Here is a 17,867-nt window from a genome sequence, read left to right as displayed (position 1 = left end):
GGCGGCCGGGACGAGGCGGCGGAGGCGGCGGAGGCGGCGGCGCGGGGCGCTCGGGCTGATGGCGGCGGCGGGCGGCCCCGGGGCTGCGCTGTCCCCGCGGCCGTGCGACAGCGATCCGGCCACCCCCGGAGCGCAGTCCCCGAAGGTGAGGAGCGGCGGACCGGCGGCGGCGCCTCGGGCCCGGGGGCCTGGGGGCGGCCTCGGGCCGGGGGCGGGGGTGGCGGCCGTGAGGAGGCCGTGAGGGGGCGGCGGGGACCCGGCGTCGGGCTGGCCCGTCCGGCCCACCGAGCCCTGGCACAGTCGCGGAGCCCCGCGCGGTCCGGGGGCGAGTCGGCCTCGGTCCGAAGTCTTTTTGGCGGTTTCTGCGCCGAAGGAGCTTCTGAGCACGTCCCCCGGGGACTTTCTGCTCCGCGTAGAAATAAAACTTTCCTCAGAAACGGAGAGAGTTTTCTTCACGTTAGTCTGGGATGCTGTATTTTTAAAAGCTCCTTCATTTGAGGAGTATCTTTCTGAAATATTTGAGCTCTTCCTAAAAAACAGAAATGTGTTCCAGTGGAAAAACAAGCCAGCCAGTTAATGAACTTGGTTTGAGAACAAATAACCGTTCTGTTATTTTCAGGCCGACTTTTTTGTTTTCAAGTTTTGTAGTTTGCACTGTTTTAAGGAAGTAAAACAGACTTAGTGTTTTAAAGTCCGAGAGGAGTGGAGAGGAATCGACATGAGCGGTAGGATGTCGTGCATTAAAACATTTTGTTTTCAAAGTTAGTTTACTAGTTTGTGACAGAAGGTTCCAATGGAGCGATGAGTTGTACAACCCCAGTGTTTCAGTTGTAAGTGAAAAGTTGGAATTGCAACGTGATGGGAACCGGAACCCCGAGGACCCTTGTCTTCGCTGATCCGGGGTCAGCGTTGGCATAGGGACGATTCTTCGGTCCTATGGCGAGGCAGCCCCTGCCAGGAGCCCCTCCTGTGCGGTCCTCTGTGCACGAGGGCCCTCAGGTGCCCCGACCGGTGACAGCGGTGGGTCTCCACGCAGCTGTGCTCGCAGAACCTGAAGCCTGGCCTGCGTGTGGCGGGGCCCCCCGAGTCCAGGCCCAGCTGCAGGAGCGTGTCTGAAGCAAGTGTGGGACCCCCAGAAACGGGTTTAATCCCAAGGTGGGAGCCGCCTGTGACTCTGAAATGCAGATAGCTGATACCGGAGATTTCGGCAGCCTTAAAGCTTAGGACTTCTGGGTCAATATCGAGGTTGCAAGCGAAGTTCTTTCAACTTAATTGTATTCCATCATAATATTAGGAGGTATATATTGCTGTTCACCTTATGTAATAGCACATTTGCCTAGAATTTATAATAGTAAATTCAAACACTACTTGTGAAATTGTGGTTTCAGCTTTTCTGAGGACTTAGCATTTTTAACTTTTTGTCTCTTTTTGAGTGTCTAAATTTTTTAGCCAAGGGAAATGTGCTTCAATGGATATTAAAATCCTTAAAGTGCTCAGAAGCAAGTAAAATATAAATGATACTCGAATGCTTATTGAATATGAAATGTTTCACTTGGGAGAATTACTGTTATGTGTAAGTTTTTGGAGAATGGATTTAGACTGTTCTCCATCTCCTACCTGGTTGCTTTTCTTTATAGGAGTATGCAGAGCTCTTCAATTGAATGCTTATTTTGTAAGAACTGAAGAGGAGAATATTCCCCGTTTTTTGCTATTTGGTAAAGAATCTGAGTAAATTCCTAACAGGTGGAGTTTTTTTTTTTTTTTTTTGCGGTACGCGGGCCTCTCACTGTTGTGGCCTCTCCCGTTGCGGAGCACAGGCTCCGGACGCGCAGGCTCAGCAGCCATGGCTCACGGGCCCTGCCGCTCTGCGGCATGTGGGATCTTCCCGGACCGGGGCACGAACCCGCGTCCCCTGCATCGGCAGGCGGACTCTCAACCACTGCGCTGCCAGGGAAGCCCAGGTGGAGCCTTTTAACACTTTATAATCATATCATCATAATCATATTAACTGACTTTTACTGGGCACTTAATTGTTCGCTTGGCCTTGCTCTAAGGGCTTCCCATGTATTAACTCATTTAATCTCTACATTAGCCAAGTATTGGAAGCAGTATTAGGGTCCCAGTTTTACAGATAAGGAGCTGATCACAGAGGATAACCACTCAGCCCGTGAAGGGCAGTGCCCAGTAAGATTCCAGGCAGTCCAGCTTTGGCATGCTTGACCAACATACTTACTACCTCTGTATTCTTAGAACCGTGGTATTTAACAAAATTGTATTGTCTTAGGAAGCTACATTACCTTGATTTTATTTTTTAATCTATTTTTTTAAAGTCTTAACTAATATGCGATTAAATTAATTTCCTGACACTTGATAACATCATTCATTGCCTTAATGAAACGGTCTAACTTAACAGCTCTTCATATTGTCACGTAGTGGAAGATGTTGCTTAAAATTTTTTTTAAGCCTCTCCTTTTTGGGAGGTAGTGTGTGGTGTTATATAGATTGATGACTCTTATTAGGGTATATTTTTGCTAAATTTTTGCAATGTAAGAAAAAAAATTGACAGGATTGATCGTCTGTTTTCAGTCCTTTTGTGTCCCCTTTTCACAGGGATATAAGTACCTAAAGTAGCCAGTTAGAATAGTCCAATAAACCAGCTATAAGTTGAGTTAAACACTACATGATCCGTACATTTTTATCCTAGCTAGGGCAGGAGGATTTGCTTTAATTTCAGAGTATTGCAGCAATTTTATGTGTTTCTCTAAAGCAGGAGGCATTTTAACCTCTTGGTAAGAAAGCAAAAGTAGATTTAGACTTACAAGTTTATTGAAAATTTTCTTACTTTGATTTGTATTGAAGATTAGTTTTTAGTTTTTCCCAGATCTTGCCCATTCCAGATTCTTGTCCCTCATTAATTATAGTAGGACGTTAACATTTGTATAGTCCTTAGAAAGCCTTTAAGTTGAGCCTTCTAGCAAGTCTGGGAGGATACATAATTAAATCTTTCCTTATTTATTTGTCTTGTTATCTTTTGAATCTTTTAAATGTTTAGGATGATAATGAAGATAATTCAAATGATGGGACCCAACCATCCAAAAGGAGGCGAATGGGCTCAGGAGATAGCTCTAGGAGCTGTGACACTTCCAGTCAGGATCTTGGGTACTGTCATTTTATTGCTTAATAATGTTTTTTGTGGTACGTGTCTTTTCTCTGCATTAGCTCCCTGCTCCCCATCCCCCAGCCCTGGCAAAGGCAATTATTAAAGATTGTAGAATGTTTTTAATTGTGTTTTACAACGTGACAGCAAAGTTGCTTTTTGCTACTTAGTGCAATTTAAAAAAAATTTTTTTATTGTGGTAAAATACACTTAAATTCACCATTTTAACTATTTTTAAGTGCATAATTCAGTGGCATAAATTACATTCACAGTGTTGTGTAACCATCACCACCATCCATTTCCAAAACTTTTACATAATAAAATTCCCATTTCGCGTATCCCCAGCCCCTGGCGGCCACCATTCTACTTTCTGTCATTATGAATTTGCCTATTCTAGTTACCTCATGTAAATAGAATCATACAGTGTTTGTCTTTTTGTGTCTGGCTTAATTTGGTTAGCATAATTTCTTCAAAGTTCATTCATGTTGTAGCTTGTGCTAGAATTTCCTTCCTCTTTAAGGCTGAATTATACTCCATTGCTATAAATATACTCTATCTTATGTTCATCTCTTTATCTGGTGATGGACGCTGGGTTGTTTCCACATTTTGGCTGGTGTGGGTAATGCTGCCTTGAACATTGGTGTATAAATATATTTGTTCAGACTTCTTTGGGTATATACCTAGGAATGGAACAGGTGGGTCACATGGCAATTCTGTGTCTAACTTTTTGGGAGCTGCCAAACTGTTTTCCGCGGCGGATGCACCATTTCACATTCCCACCAGCAGTGTACAAAGTTTCTGACTTCTGCACATCCTTACCAGCTTGTTGTATTCCCTTTTTTTTTTTTTTTGATAACAGCCATTCTAAAAGGTGTGAAGTGGAATCTTGATGTGATTTTGATTTGAATTTCCATAATGACCAGTCAAATTGAGCGTCTTTTCATGTGCCATTTGTATATCTTTGGAGAAATGTCGGTCCAAGTTTTCTGCCCATTTTTAAATTGTTTTTTTGTTGTTGTTGTTGTTTAGACATTCTTATCAGATGTATGATTCGCAGATATTTTCTCCCATTCTGTGGGTTGACTTTTCACTCTGTTGATAGTGTCTTGATACACAGAATCTTTAATTTTGCTCAAGTCCAAATTATTTACTCTTTCTTTTGTTGCTCATGCTATGAATCCACTGCTCAGATTTAGCAGTGGATTCATATCTAGAATCCATTGCTAAATCTGAGATCATGAAGATTTACCCCTATGTTTTCTTCAAGAGTTTTCTAGTTTTAGTTCTTACATTTAGGTCGTCCATCCATTTTTTAATTAATTTTTCTGTGTGATATGAGGTAAAGGTTCAATTTCATACTTTTGCATTTGGTTGTCCAAATTCCTAGCACCACTTTTGAGAAAACTGTTCTTTTGCCTGTTACTTTTAATTGGATAGATGCATAACATGGTGTTATATTCTGCCTGTATTATCCACTGATGAAATTCAGAGGTTGCATTGGTCCAGGTCCAGACATCTGTAGTCTTTACTGTTCAGGATTGGGGATTGATCTGCAGTGCACTGGGTATGTGGAGTCTATGTGCTTTATAGTTCAGTTTATTGAGAAATGGGTTTTTAGAGTTCTGCTTTCTCTGCTGTTTGTGACTCACTGAACAGAAGATGGGAAACAGAAGTTGATTACTTTATCCTTTGGGTGCATGAAATAGTGGCTATGGGTGCTAACCCATGAGAAAGAATTGAGAACTGGTATCACTACCCCGATTTGCAAAAGCTAAAAAACGTTGCCTTTGTTCCTGACAGTTGTGAGACTTTGTTCTTTGTGATATGTGGAAAATGTTATGTCCAGTGTACTTTTTTTTAAAAAACATTTATTTATTTTTGGCTGCGTTGGGGCTTTGTTGCTGTGCGTGGGCTTTCTCTAGTTGCAGTGAGTGGGGACTACTCTTTGTTGCGGTGCACGGGCTTCTCATTGCGGTGGCTTCTCTTTGTTGCAGAGCATGGACTCTAGGCATGCGGGCTTCAGTAGTTGCAGCATGTGGGCTCAGTAGTTATGGCTCGTGGGCTCTAGAGCACAGGCTCAGTAGTTGTGGCTCATGGGCTTAGTTGTTCCACGGCATGTGGGAAGAGATCTTCCCAGGCTAGGGATCGAACCTGTGTCCCCTGCATTGGCAGGCGGATTCTTATCCACTGTGCCACCAGGGAAGTCCTCCAGTGTACTTTTTTGCTTTGGTATTCCAGATGGTTGTTTCTTTTATCTCTACCTCTTTTGTAATTTCATTGATGCACATGAAATCATAAGAACTTCTTTGTATTACAAAATCATAGAAGACTGAGAATTTAAATAATTAAAATAGTTTTTCCAAATCCTTAAAACATATTCTCAAAAATGTTTAAAAATGAATATCCTTTAAAACAAAAATGATTAAAGTGTTATAACAGCTACATTTAAGGCATAATATATATTTCTGTGCTTAGCTTTAGCTACTATCCAGCAGAAAATTTGATAGAGTACAAATGGCCGCCTGATGAAACAGGAGAATACTATATGCTTCAGGAACAAGTCAGTGAATATTTGGGTGTGACCTCCTTTAAACGGAAATATCCAGGTATTAAGTTTTAGTTTATATAACAGATTAAATCTAGCTTTTAACTAATAGTAATTCTTGTTGATAGGTTGTCAAGTGCTGAATACTTGAGTACGGATTGTCTATAACGTGTTTTATATTCGTCTGCTGGCTGATTTTTATTTGCAGCTTTCATTCGTTCAGCATCTCTCTTATGTCTTGTAAACTGACTTACAAGCAAAATGAGGAAGATGAATTTCCTGGAAAAACTTCAGGGAGAAATCATTTTGTAGCCACATGAATGAACTGAGGGCTTTGTTTCTTGACTGTTGCTTCTTGGCCTTAGGGATGGAGGTAGCCACATCAGCTATATCTAAACTTGGAGAGGCTGTGTTTCATCAGCTAGTTTAATACAGTTATTTGTCTTACCTTCTGGCTTTGGATTACTCTGTTTTCAGTTTTATTTTAACTTTCATTTTTTTAATTTGTAAGCTTTTTTGTGTAGTCTTTTAATAATATTTGGAATATGTAACAGGGAATACTTTTTTAAATCCATGAAGATTTTAACTTTAAACATTTTTTAAAGGTTTTTAAGCTTTTAAAAGTTTTACAAATGCAAAAGCTTTAAAGTTTTTAAGCTTTTAAAAGTTTTACAAATGCAAAAGACAAAAGTCTTTGATAGTCTTTTATTCTTTTTTTTTTTTGGAGATTTAGAGCGACGAGATTTGTCTCATAAGGAGAAACTGTACCTGAGAGAGCTGAATGTCATTACAGAAACACAGTGCACTCTAGGTAATGAACATTAATTAGGCGATACCGGATGAGTATTTATTCTCTTTCCCAAAATATTTTACAGAATTAATAAATAGATTGAATTATTTAAATGCTAAGCTGTTAACTTCATTTTTGATTATTGTTAAAATACAAAAGAGAATGATGTTTTATAACTATCATTTTCTAATAACTTTAACAGAAGTGTCAAAGTGTGTGTATGTTTTGTGTGCAAAATTTGTACAGTACTTTTTAAAAGTATTGGTCCTTGTCTCTTAAAAGGCAAATTTTGCTCAATTTTTAGTTATGTATAGTTATCTATCTCCCTGCTTTATTTGTAATTTTCCCTTCATAAATATATTAAGGCAACTTTTTAATATAAAACCATGGGAGTTCATCTCAGCAGTTGGTATAATCTGATACCATGAGTTTCAGAAATTGCCTGTGTGACTTATGTGTGTGTGCTGATGCTTTTGGTGAAATTTGAATTGACTCTATAATATTTCTAGTATATCGAATTTGAAGACTAAGAACTGAAGTATATTGAAAAAGTCTTTTTCTCCTCTAGTGTCCCATGTTGATTGCCAGTGGTTAGTGTGTGTCATTATTTAGCAATTGTTTCTAGTAAAGGGATATATGTTTATATATAGTATGTAGAATCTTAAAAAAGTTTTGGTTGAAAAATTGATTTATTTGCCTTTGCAACTTTGGTAATCTATTTCTTTTTAATTGTTTGACTTTGTATTATGAGTATTATTTTTTATTATTTTTGAATGTATTAAACTATTTTGCTTTGACTATTGGAAAACTTCTTAAATGTAGAGTAGTTTGAAGGAAAAGCAAATTTTGAAAAGTGGTATGTTCACTTAGCCTTGAAAAAGCTTCCTTACCTTTTCTTTGGTCTGAAACAGGCTTAACAGCATTGCGCAGTGATGAAGTAATTGATTTAATGATAAAAGAATATCCAGCCAAACATGCTGAATATTCTGTCATTCTTCAAGAAAAAGAGCGCCAACGAATTACAGATCACTATAAAGAATATTCTGTAAGTATCTAGGTGACCACCGTGTTGGTTTGGGGGAATGACGTTTTATAAAGTTAGATGTGACTTCCAACTCTAATATTTTTATTTCAGCAAATGCAACAACAGAATACTCAGAAAGTTGAAGCCAGCAAAGTGCCTGAGTACATTAAGAAAGCTGCCAAAAAAGCAGCTGAATTTAACAGCAACTTAAACCGGGAACGTATGGAAGAAAGAAGAGCTTATTTTGACTTACAGACACATGTAGGATCTCTTACATTTATTAATCCCTGAACCTCGCTAATTGCTTCTTACTGTAGGCTACTGAACACCTTTACCGTAATGTTTTGTACCAGCAGTATGTCCTTTTCTTCCCCAGAACCGAAGCTGTCGTTTTTAATGTGCCTGATACTGTTTGCTTCACTTCTCTGCGTGTGTGTGATATGTCTCTTGCTTTTTGGTTGGCATGCTACTGAAGGAGTCTAGTAGCTGTATAGCATCCTTGTGTGTCCCAGGGGTAGGTATAAGAGACTTCCATAGTAGTTCACATACTTCTCACCCTTACCACATGAGGTTAAAACTTACTATTTCCGTTTCATAGATGAGGACGTTGAGCCCCAGAGGTTTTATAAGTAGCCCTTAAGTGGTGAGCAGACACACTGCCTTTCCTCAGAAATGATGGCCACGGTAAACAGCCAGACGAACTCACTAGAACTAGGAATACCAACCCCCTTAGGTCATAGCTCCTAATGTCTCTTATATTTTTAGCTTTTGGGGGGAGAAATACTGTAGAGAGCAAGAGGGAGCTGTTTTCCTAAAGCCTTGATTCTTCGCATGGAGTCGGGTGTGTCTTTCTCTTTGTGTTAAACCAGGTTATCCAGGTGCCTCAAGGGAAGTACAAAGTGTTGCCGACAGAGAGAACCAAGGTCAGTTCTTACCCGGTGGCCCTCATCCCTGGACAGTTCCAGGAATATTACAAAAGGTACTTAGTGGTTTTTTTTTTTTTTTTTTACCATGAACATCAGTGTTGGTGAGGGACTTCAAAGCCTTGTGTTTGTCTTCTAGAAGTTTTTAGCTCTATAAGCATCACCATAAGATGTATAAGATTTGTATCAGTCTTTTCTATCTTCTATGGTTCTGTGGTGAAGAATGCTCTTTACAGAACTTGAACATCTGCTGACAAAGCCTGGGGTGCCATCTCACTGCCCACCTGTTTGTGTTTCTGTGGACAGGTGCCAGGGGTTCTCCAGACCTCCATCCTTAAAGTATGGTCCATGGCCCAGCATTGCTGGTGTCATGTGGAAGCTTATTGGAAATGCAGACTCTCAAGCACGCCCCCGACCTTCTGCCTGGGCGTCTGCATTTTCACAGATGTAGAGGGCGTGAAGGAAGGCACAGAGTGGCTGTGGGGAGGCATGGCCACCTGGGAGCTTCTGCTACCCTGGCCTGCCACTGCTTCCGTTCCTGTAGCAAGAACGCTGCTTGTCTCTCCTTTCCAAGCTGGATATAACTGAAAACAGGGCCCACAGCGTCACTTGTGTCAAAATCTCAGCTTTTACTTCATAAATAAACCTTATGCTTTCTAGGATAGCGAATATTCTTTAGACAGTAGTATTTAAAATAGACTATACGTGCTTCCATGGTGGTGCAGTGCTTAAGAATCCGCCTGCCAATGCAGGGGACACGGGTTCGAGCCCTGGTCCGGGGAGATCCCACATGCCGTGGAGCAGCTAAGCCCATGTGCCACAACTACTAAGCCTGCACTCTAGAGCCCAAGAACCACAACTACTGAGACCGCGTGCTACAACTACTGAAGCCCACGTGCCTAGAGCCCATGCTCCACAACAACAGAAGCCACAGCAATGAGAAGCCCGCGCACCTCAACGAAGAGTAGCCCCCCGTTCGCCACAACTAGAGATAGCCCATGCGCAGCAACAAAGACCCGACACAGCCAAAATAAATAAATAAATAAATAAAATTTAAAAAAATAGACTATACAATCACACTATTTGAAAGTCAAACTTAAATCATGGGTCAGCAAATTTTCATTTTCTCACTTTGGGCAAAGCACATTATTGAGTGATAGGCCTGTGTCCCAACCCCTGTGCTTTTTGGTGTGACGTCTTAGGTGAGCAGGATGCTGATCCAGTGTCCTCTCCCTACTGAGGTTCCGAGATCATAGCCGCCACAGGATGGTGCGATCCTGTGGGGATGGCTCGGACGTCATCCGCGGGCCGTGTGCTGATTGACCTGGGGAAGGGGTTGCCGATCCCTAGTTTCAGATAAAAGAGATGATTACATTTGTTAGAATACATGCTTCACAAATTGGTTTAAAATAATTTGTTGCTGGAAATTTTGTTTCTTAAATGGTATCTTGTACCGTGCACCGCCGTGACTTACCTGTGTTAATTTATTTGATGCTCACGTTCACTCTGTGAGGTGCACTTGTTACCATACCTGCTTTACAGGTGAAGCAGCAGCAGTGCACAGGCAGTGAGGACTCAGGAAAGTGGGAGGATGGAGGTGCTCAGGCAGAATTCTGTATTGCCACAGTTTCATCCTTGTCTGCTGACATTTTTTGCGGGGGGAGGGTGTTGAGGGTAAAGGAGAGAGACATAATCTTTTGATAACAAGAATCAAATACACATTTTATACTCTTAGACTGGTGAAAAAATGTTTAGGCTTTTTTTTATTCCTTGCCCCTATTTGAGTACCAAAATGAAAAAAGTATTTATTGCCTCTAATCATTTTTCAAAAGTATTTGTGGTTAATATTAAGGCTATTATCGTAGTTCAAAATGAGTCCATATATATTTAACAATAAAGGAAAACTGGGGACTTCCCTGGTAGTCCAGTGGTTAAGACTCCGAGCTCCCACTGCAGGGGGCACGGGCACGGGCACGGGATGGAACCAGTTCTCTCCCTGGTTGGGGAACTAAGATCCTGCAAGCCGTGTGGCACAGCCAAAAAAAAAAAAAAAACGAAAACTGAAAATCCTCTCTCTGAACTGTAGGTACTCGCCAGATGAACTGCGGTATTTGCCATTAAACACAGCGCTTTATGAGCCCCCCCTGGATCCTGAGCTCCCTGCTCTCGATAGCGATGGTGATTCAGATGATGCCGAAGATGGTCGAGGTGATGAGAAACGGAAAAATAAAGGCACTTCGGTGAGAACGTTTATCTTCAGTAGGAGGTGTCTCCTTTTCCTTTGAACTTTTGCTGGTAGCTTTCCTGGAGTGTTAAATTGAACTTGTATCACTACCCTCTTTTTGAAAAAGGACAGTTGCATATAAGTTCCAAAAGCTTCCATCAGGAAAAGTTATTGATTGTGTGTGTTGATACGGACTATCTGTGTGTGGCCTTTGGTAAGTTTTATCCTTAAAGTTACCCCTGTTTGGTTTTCACGAGCAGGTTAGGTGGGGTACTAGACATTGGTTTACAATCTGATGCTTAACCATCTTGGGTTAGGGGGAGCACATTAACTTGTGTTCCTGTTGCTTAATTAATAGTCTTCGGCCTCTTCTAGGATAATGTTAAGGTTACCAGCATGTTGTGCTGTTAGTTAGGTTTTCCTGCATGACTTTTTTTTTTTGTAGCAAAATGCAATTGCAGGACAGTTGGGAAGTTGATGTGCTCTGTGGAACTGAAGGAGAACAAAGAAAACAGTAGTCAGGGGTTTGATTTTTATTTAGCATGGCGTATTAAGCAGCTGGCCGTTTTATATCTTTCTAGCCGACCTGAACGTGGGGTTGTGTTAGCATTAATGGGCACTACACTTTGTCACTAACAGCTTCTAAAACATATTTACTGATACATGTCACATTAAAGTAAGATGCTCTTCAGATACTAAAGTGACGACACTGCTTTTCTTCCGTCACGTTGGTACAGGGGTGCTGTGTTGTGACGAGGGTGTGATGAAGTTGACACTCTCCTACACTGCTAGTGGGAGTGTTGGTTAATACAGCTTTCTGGGAAAGTGTTTTCACAGTCTGTACCAAGATTTTTAACTTCCATGGAATTTGACTTGGCAAATACACTAATAGAATTTATCCAAAGAACCTGATCAGATGGTAACAAAATTTAAAATCCAATGAAAAAATGTCCATTGGAGTGTTATTTTCTATAGAAGAAATTAGAACTATCATGTCCACAGTGGGTTATATATTACATTTACATGGTAGAAATGCAGTTCCAAGAATATTTAATGATGTGATGAAATGCACATAACACTTAAAAATAGTAAAACGCAGATGCACACACACATACAATGTAATTCAGCTTTGTGTTTGTGTTTTAAAAAATGAGGGCACACATGTAGGTAGGATGTGTGTGTGTTAGTGTGTGAATCTGGGTATTTGTACAAACACGTAACTAGAAAAGAGATACATCACGTTCCCAGGCGTTGTCTCAGGATATTTACCAGGGTGGTTATGGATAACCTGGTCTTTTATAATTTTCATAATTTATATGAATGTAACATTTTTATTCTAATTAGAAAATTTTAAATGAAAAAATGAAGAATTAAGTGATTATTGAACTCCTAAACTTTGAACATGTACAATATGTCTGATACTGTTGTAAATGCTTGCCGACATTGGCCCTCTGCCTAGTTTAACATTAGGAGGTTACAGGTGTGGGCTTGAAGAACTTCTTTAATAACCTTTATTACTCAGTAAAAATACCCACACTTGGTTAAAGTAGTTTCTTTTTTAAAGAATATTTTTGTGTGAAACAAATATGCTCCCTTGTGACATGGTAAAATGGTGTTGAAGCTGTGTCGTGTAATAATAGCTGAAGTAGATAATTCTGTTACTGTTGACTTAGGTCAGAAAACAAAGTCGATTAAGGTACTTGCTGATATAAATGGAACTAGCTATAATGTAAGATGGATAAATGATTCTTACCATGACTTCTTTCAGTCTCACACTGGAAAATGTTTTCATAGATGAGAATTATCTTTTTATTTTTGAATTGATGGAACTTTAAAACTTTTCTTGGATATATTCTGTAGTTTTCAAATCTGCATGAGTTCCAAGGAACCTCTGTTTGTGCCTTTGGCTTGCAGGACAGCTCCTCTGGCAACGTGTCTGAGGGGGAAGGCCTTCCTGAAGGCCAGGAGGAGCCTCTGCAGGGAAGACAGAGGTCCAGGGACAAGGCTGCTCCTCCACGAAAAGATGCTTCCAAACGTTCTGTACTGTCCAAGTCAGTTCCTGGGTACAAGGTAGAAGAAAAAAGCCCCTGACTCAGCTTCCTTCCTGACCAGCCTCTCTCCCTGAAATATTTTAACTTTGAATTTCAAAGTCGTGGAGCTCCTGCCTGCTGCACTTCACTAGCTGTTCTTCTGTGGTGTGTGCCCTCTGTCGGCCTCCCTTCCTTTTTGCTTTATCTTCTTGGTGGCTTTTCTATCACTGTGGCTATGGTTCAGCTTCTGTTTTCTGTATATGTACAATTGTTCTTTTAAATAATAACCAGGCAAGTATGGGTTTTTAAGGAGTGGTCTAATAGGCAGAACTTTATACTTGTTCCCTCAGACTAAAAAGCATCATGGTCTGACGCTGAAAGTGCCCTGGTACTGGTGAAGCTGGGCCCGCTGAGCCATGCAGTGGGGAGGGAGCCCCTAGGCCAGGCTGCATTTCTGCAGTGCCTTTCACTAAGAGCCATCTGGGTTCAGTCTAGGAACTCTTGGGTCCACTCACTGGCCACGTTGAGCTAACCCTCTGGTGGAAAACAGTAAAACTGGTCTACATTGTGGTGGCTTTCAGCCTAACCTTGGCAGGTAGCCTGTGCAGTTCTGTGACAAGGATTTACACATTATCTAGCAGGTGCTTTGGCTTAGATGCACTTGTTAACTTTTTGATCCGGTTATTCTCAGAGTCAGGTAGCATGCTGTCAGCAATAGGTTTATTTTGATCATTTCCTCCTTCCGTCTGCCCCTTCCCCTTCAGAGGGTCGGGTGAGAGATGAGTAGCCTTATTCATGTATGGGATTTAAGAGGATCATAAAAGGAGTAGAATTAGCTGCAAGTTTTATGTTTTGAGTGGTAACAGTAAAATACCCAGTTTTCAGTCTGGCATGTATCAGTATGCTTGTTATGTGGTTATGAAGGTGTTTTGAAGGAGCATTTTAGAGTAAGTTGATCAGAAAGTTTTGCTGAGCGGAGTTGCTGAACACTTGTGTATGTCAGGTCAGGGTTGTGGTGTATAATCCAGAAGCACGGGTTCAAGTGGGCGCTGGCCAGTGTCCCTTCAGCCTAAGCAGAGCCCTGCTAACAGTCCATTGCCTTTCTTTTCCTGAAGTAAAAAAGCAACTTCACAAATTAGCATATTCCATATTTAATTAGAAAATGCCTAATCAGAAAATGTCATCAGCTTTCAAGTATATATTTTTTCAGCCCAGCTTCATTCAGCAAGGACGGCTGCACTAGGCTGCAGCCATGTGATTTTTGTTCTTGTTTTACATACATAATCTAATTGTTTTAAACTAAAGATTTAAATTAATGCTTAATAATTGAAAGCAAATGAACTCCAGAGATTAAATTTTGGAAAGTTAGCCTGCTGTGTTTGCTAAACAGTGTGCTTCTGGTCCTGGAAGAGCTTGGAATGGGAGTTGCAGCTCAAAGCACACTGTCAGTGTTACATAGACCTTTCCGAAAGTAAGCCTGGATTAATCATGGGTTAAAAAAGAAAAAATACTGAAACAGATGTTTAGAGGCTGAAAATGAAGAACTATTCAATGCTATCATTGATTTAAGGTAGAAGAAATGAATTGATTAACCTAAATTGGTAGTACTCAAGGGAGTCGATACGCAGAATGCACATTTTATAATCTGTGAATATTTTTAGTACCTAAAAATGTTTCAGTTATTTCAAAGTTTGGAATAACCAGTATCTAGACAATACATTAATGTGAACATGTTTATTAAAAGCTACCCTCTCTATGAAAAGTATTAATAAGCCAAGATGTGCCTAAATATTAGGGTACTTTAAGCTGAAGGTCATATATATAAATATGTTTTAAAATATGGGAGTTAAGAAAAATTATAATGTATTTGATGTCTTGCTTAATAAGATTCACTAGTGCTTGCCCTTAATCTTGTAGGACAGTATTGTTTAGGTTACATTAACCTGAAATTGCAGCATAACTATTAGGATTCAGGCCTATGTTAAAAGTATATAATTAAAATCTATACTATATTAATGCTAACATGAAAGTCTCACTATCTTTGGTTGTTTTTCAAGCAGGAAAATAAGTGTATTGTGAGCCTTTTATTTGAGATGCTGAGAACTCTTAGGGAGATTATTTTTTTCTTGTCAGCAGTGAAATTTTGATGTTCTGCTGTTACGAAGTAGGGCTGTCTCCATCAGACATGTATGGAGGGTTCCGTTCATTAACCTTCAGAGAGTTCCATACACTGTTCCCTTCCTCCACACCACTGCAAAGCCCGAGAGACGAGCTTCCCAATCAGCGATTGGTACCCGACGTGTACAGTCCTCGATGTGAGCAGTGTGGCTTCTGAGAGAGCTCGAGAGTGCTTGAGTGAACAAAGTATTTTTTTATATTGAGCTGTGGCATCATCATAGAAAATGCTGCAAAGCTCTGTCTCTCTCTCTGTCTCTCTCCCTCCCTCTCCACCCGTCTCTCCCTCTTTTCATCAAGATGAAGACTATTGGGTAAGAAAAATTTTAAGTGGTTTAACAAAATATTATGATTTTAAGCTTAGAAGTAAACCTAGAATTTTCTTGGTATCCCTTTTATCATAGGTGTTCAATGTATATTTTAATGATTGTAGAACTTGAACTGCTCTAGAATGTGAATGACTAGCTTTGTGTTTTATTCTTTTTGAATTTTTGTAAAGGATCTCCTATGAGGAGTTCTTGATTTAGATTTCAATACTGTGTGGTTACTTCCTTGACTTTACTGAAAAATATTAAAGTACTTAGTATGCCAGTATCTAACTTGAACTATAAGTATTAAATAGGTGTATCTTTTACGTTTAGTGCAGGTACCATAACCAAAAGATATCTCTTTTTTTGGTGGATTGAGAGGTAGCTTTCTGCTGTATATTATGGCGGTTACAGATTTGGTCATAACCGAACCAGAATTTGGATCATAGAAGTGCACTTCCTAGCTATTTTTTATTTAGGTATGAGAAAACACAATGAGAACCTTTTATGCTTAGAATGTAGCAGTAACAACAGAGGGTAACTACACTGCAAGACTTAAGAGGTTTGAGCATGTGACACTATCCTTTTGTTGGGGAGCAGGGTATAAAGATATACAGGAGATGTAGAATAGTCAACAGTAAAGTTTTATATGTATGTTTTAACTTCCATGATATTTATTATTTTGTAGAGACATTTGTGATTGTTTAGAGTTATTGTTTTTATTATATTTATGTATAAGGTTGACTTTTTTAAATAAATAAGCCAAAAATTATTTTTGAATGCCTCTGTCATCTTTTGTAGAGAAAGATAATTAAAAAAATTAAAAAAAACCTAAAGAATTAAGAACAAATTAGGCTGTGCAGGTTTTGAAGGTGGCAGTGAGACATTTCAAAGCTGGAATAATACAGTATGCAAAGTTGGAATTTTGTTTAGGCTCCTCTTTTGTTCAGTAACTTAGGAAAGGGAAACATAAGATGCATTTGGCTGGGTTGTATTAAACAGAAATACAATATTTCTACTTAAAATGCCTTTTCTCCCAGTTTTTATATAAATGAATGAATGAATGAGTGAATGAACATGCCCCCGGCCCCCATTTCCTACCTGGCCCCGGCTTGCTCTCCTTTCCTACCACTGCCCCATGTTCATGTGGAGCCAGTGAATATCATGTTACCACGGTCAAGGCTGTGATCTTCCAATGTCCCCTTCCCCTCCCAATTTCAGGTGTAGTGAACCTTCTTCTTTGTTCTTTTCCATGTGTTGCCAAGTGTTTTCTTAAAGCCCAGATGCCTTCATTGGATAGTGCCTGTTTTTAATCTGAAAAATGAATGGTACTTAAAACAGGGTGTCTGCATACTTTTAAGTGATAATTTCATATTTTGCCTGTCTGAGAACTACTTTTCTCTTTCATGTTTTGTATGTCATAGTGAATGCTTTTTCTCTTAAATATAGGCTCTTTTATTAATGTATTAGATATGCAAAGGGAATAATGACACAACTCGGATTCCGACAAACCTTTTTTGCGCACGATTGTATGCTGAGACATCTTGCAATTAAAAATGTTAAAACATTGATTTTGTAACTTAGATTTTACAGATCTAGTTTTGCAACTTTGGAGAATATCAGGTTTTTTAAACAAAATGAGCATATAAGCTGCTTACAATGGAGTCTTCTCTTTGGGAACAAGCCTAAAACTTCCGTGTAATGGTCACTCAGTACTTGGATTTTTCTCTTTCAGTTAATACTGCAGTTTGACAATGTATTAGTCTTCCCTTCCAGTTCATTATACAGATCTTACTGGGCATGTAGGGAGTGTAGAATGCTATATCTAATCCTAACATGAGATCATGCCATTGACAAAATTTAAAAATGAAATCTAAGGCTTTAGTCGGTAGGCTGTTGTATGTTGAAGGCAGATTCATGTCAGGTTATGTCCTTCAAGAAGGTCCTCATTAGCAAGTTAACCAGAGTAAAGATAAGGCAATACAGTGATAATTCCTTTTGAACCCATAGTAAGTTCTTCTGGCATGAATTTATAGCCCTCTTCTACCCTTCCAGCCAAAGGTCATTCCAAATGCTCTATGTGGAATTTGTCTGAAGGGTAAGGAGTCCAACAAGAAAGGGAAAGCTGAATCACTTATACACTGCTCCCAGTGTGATAACAGTGGTAAGTACTGACATGGCTTCACATTTTAACCACCCTATTTGTTGCTTCGAAAACTAGGATTCTTAGTTGTCAGCTAGACCTGAACCAAAGAGTCATCAAATATATAAAGTCCATGTATTTTTTTCGACTTTGTGTGTTTTCATTCCTCTTTGGCAGTTAAACATTGTAGCCATTCTTGAGACGTCCAAGCAAACTAGCATTTTATTATGCCATATTAAGTTACAAATTCTTGTGTGAAATACAACTAATACTGGTTTTGGTTTAGGCCATCCTTCTTGCCTGGATATGACCATGGAGCTTGTTTCTATGATTAAGACCTACCCATGGCAGTGTATGGAGTGTAAGACTTGCATTATATGTGGACAACCCCACCATGAAGAAGAAATGATGTTCTGTGATGTGTGTGACAGAGGTTATCATACTTTTTGTGTGGGCCTTGGTGCTATTCCATCAGGTAAAGATTAAAAAAGAAGGAATGTTATCTTTGAGTGAAGGGACTCTTCCAGCATTTTTTTTTTTTTTTTTTT

General features: G+C 39.7%; 1 protein-coding gene across 2 annotated transcripts in view; it reads left to right on the top strand.

The window, feature by feature from the left end:
- PHF10 (PHD finger protein 10) overlaps positions 1–17,867 on the top strand; it is a 19,075-nt gene continuing 1,208 nt past the window's right edge. Inside the window, exons 1-11 of one of the 2 annotated variants that reach the window (XM_030852915.3) lie at positions 1–145; positions 3,053–3,159; positions 5,633–5,763; positions 6,436–6,513; positions 7,404–7,537; positions 7,628–7,777; positions 8,386–8,495; positions 10,526–10,679; positions 12,578–12,733; positions 17,232–17,340; positions 17,606–17,794. In XM_030852915.3, coding sequence (XP_030708775.1) covers positions 59–145; positions 3,053–3,159; positions 5,633–5,763; positions 6,436–6,513; positions 7,404–7,537; positions 7,628–7,777; positions 8,386–8,495; positions 10,526–10,679; positions 12,578–12,733; positions 17,232–17,340; positions 17,606–17,794 — 1,405 coding nt within the window. In that variant the 5' untranslated portion in view covers positions 1–58. Of the gene's footprint in view, positions 146–3,052; positions 3,160–5,632; positions 5,764–6,429; positions 6,514–7,403; positions 7,538–7,627; positions 7,778–8,385; positions 8,496–10,525; positions 10,680–12,577; positions 12,734–17,231; positions 17,341–17,605; positions 17,795–17,867 lie in introns of both variants that reach the window. The other variant, XM_030852914.3, reaches the window with a different exon arrangement.

The sequence above is a fragment of the Globicephala melas genome, chromosome 14 (assembly GCF_963455315.2).
Source record: "Globicephala melas chromosome 14, mGloMel1.2, whole genome shotgun sequence".
NCBI classification, from domain to species: Eukaryota; Metazoa; Chordata; class Mammalia; order Artiodactyla; family Delphinidae; genus Globicephala; species Globicephala melas.
Note: the sequence above shows the minus strand (reverse complement) of the source record. Positions and strands in the feature narration are given on the sequence as shown.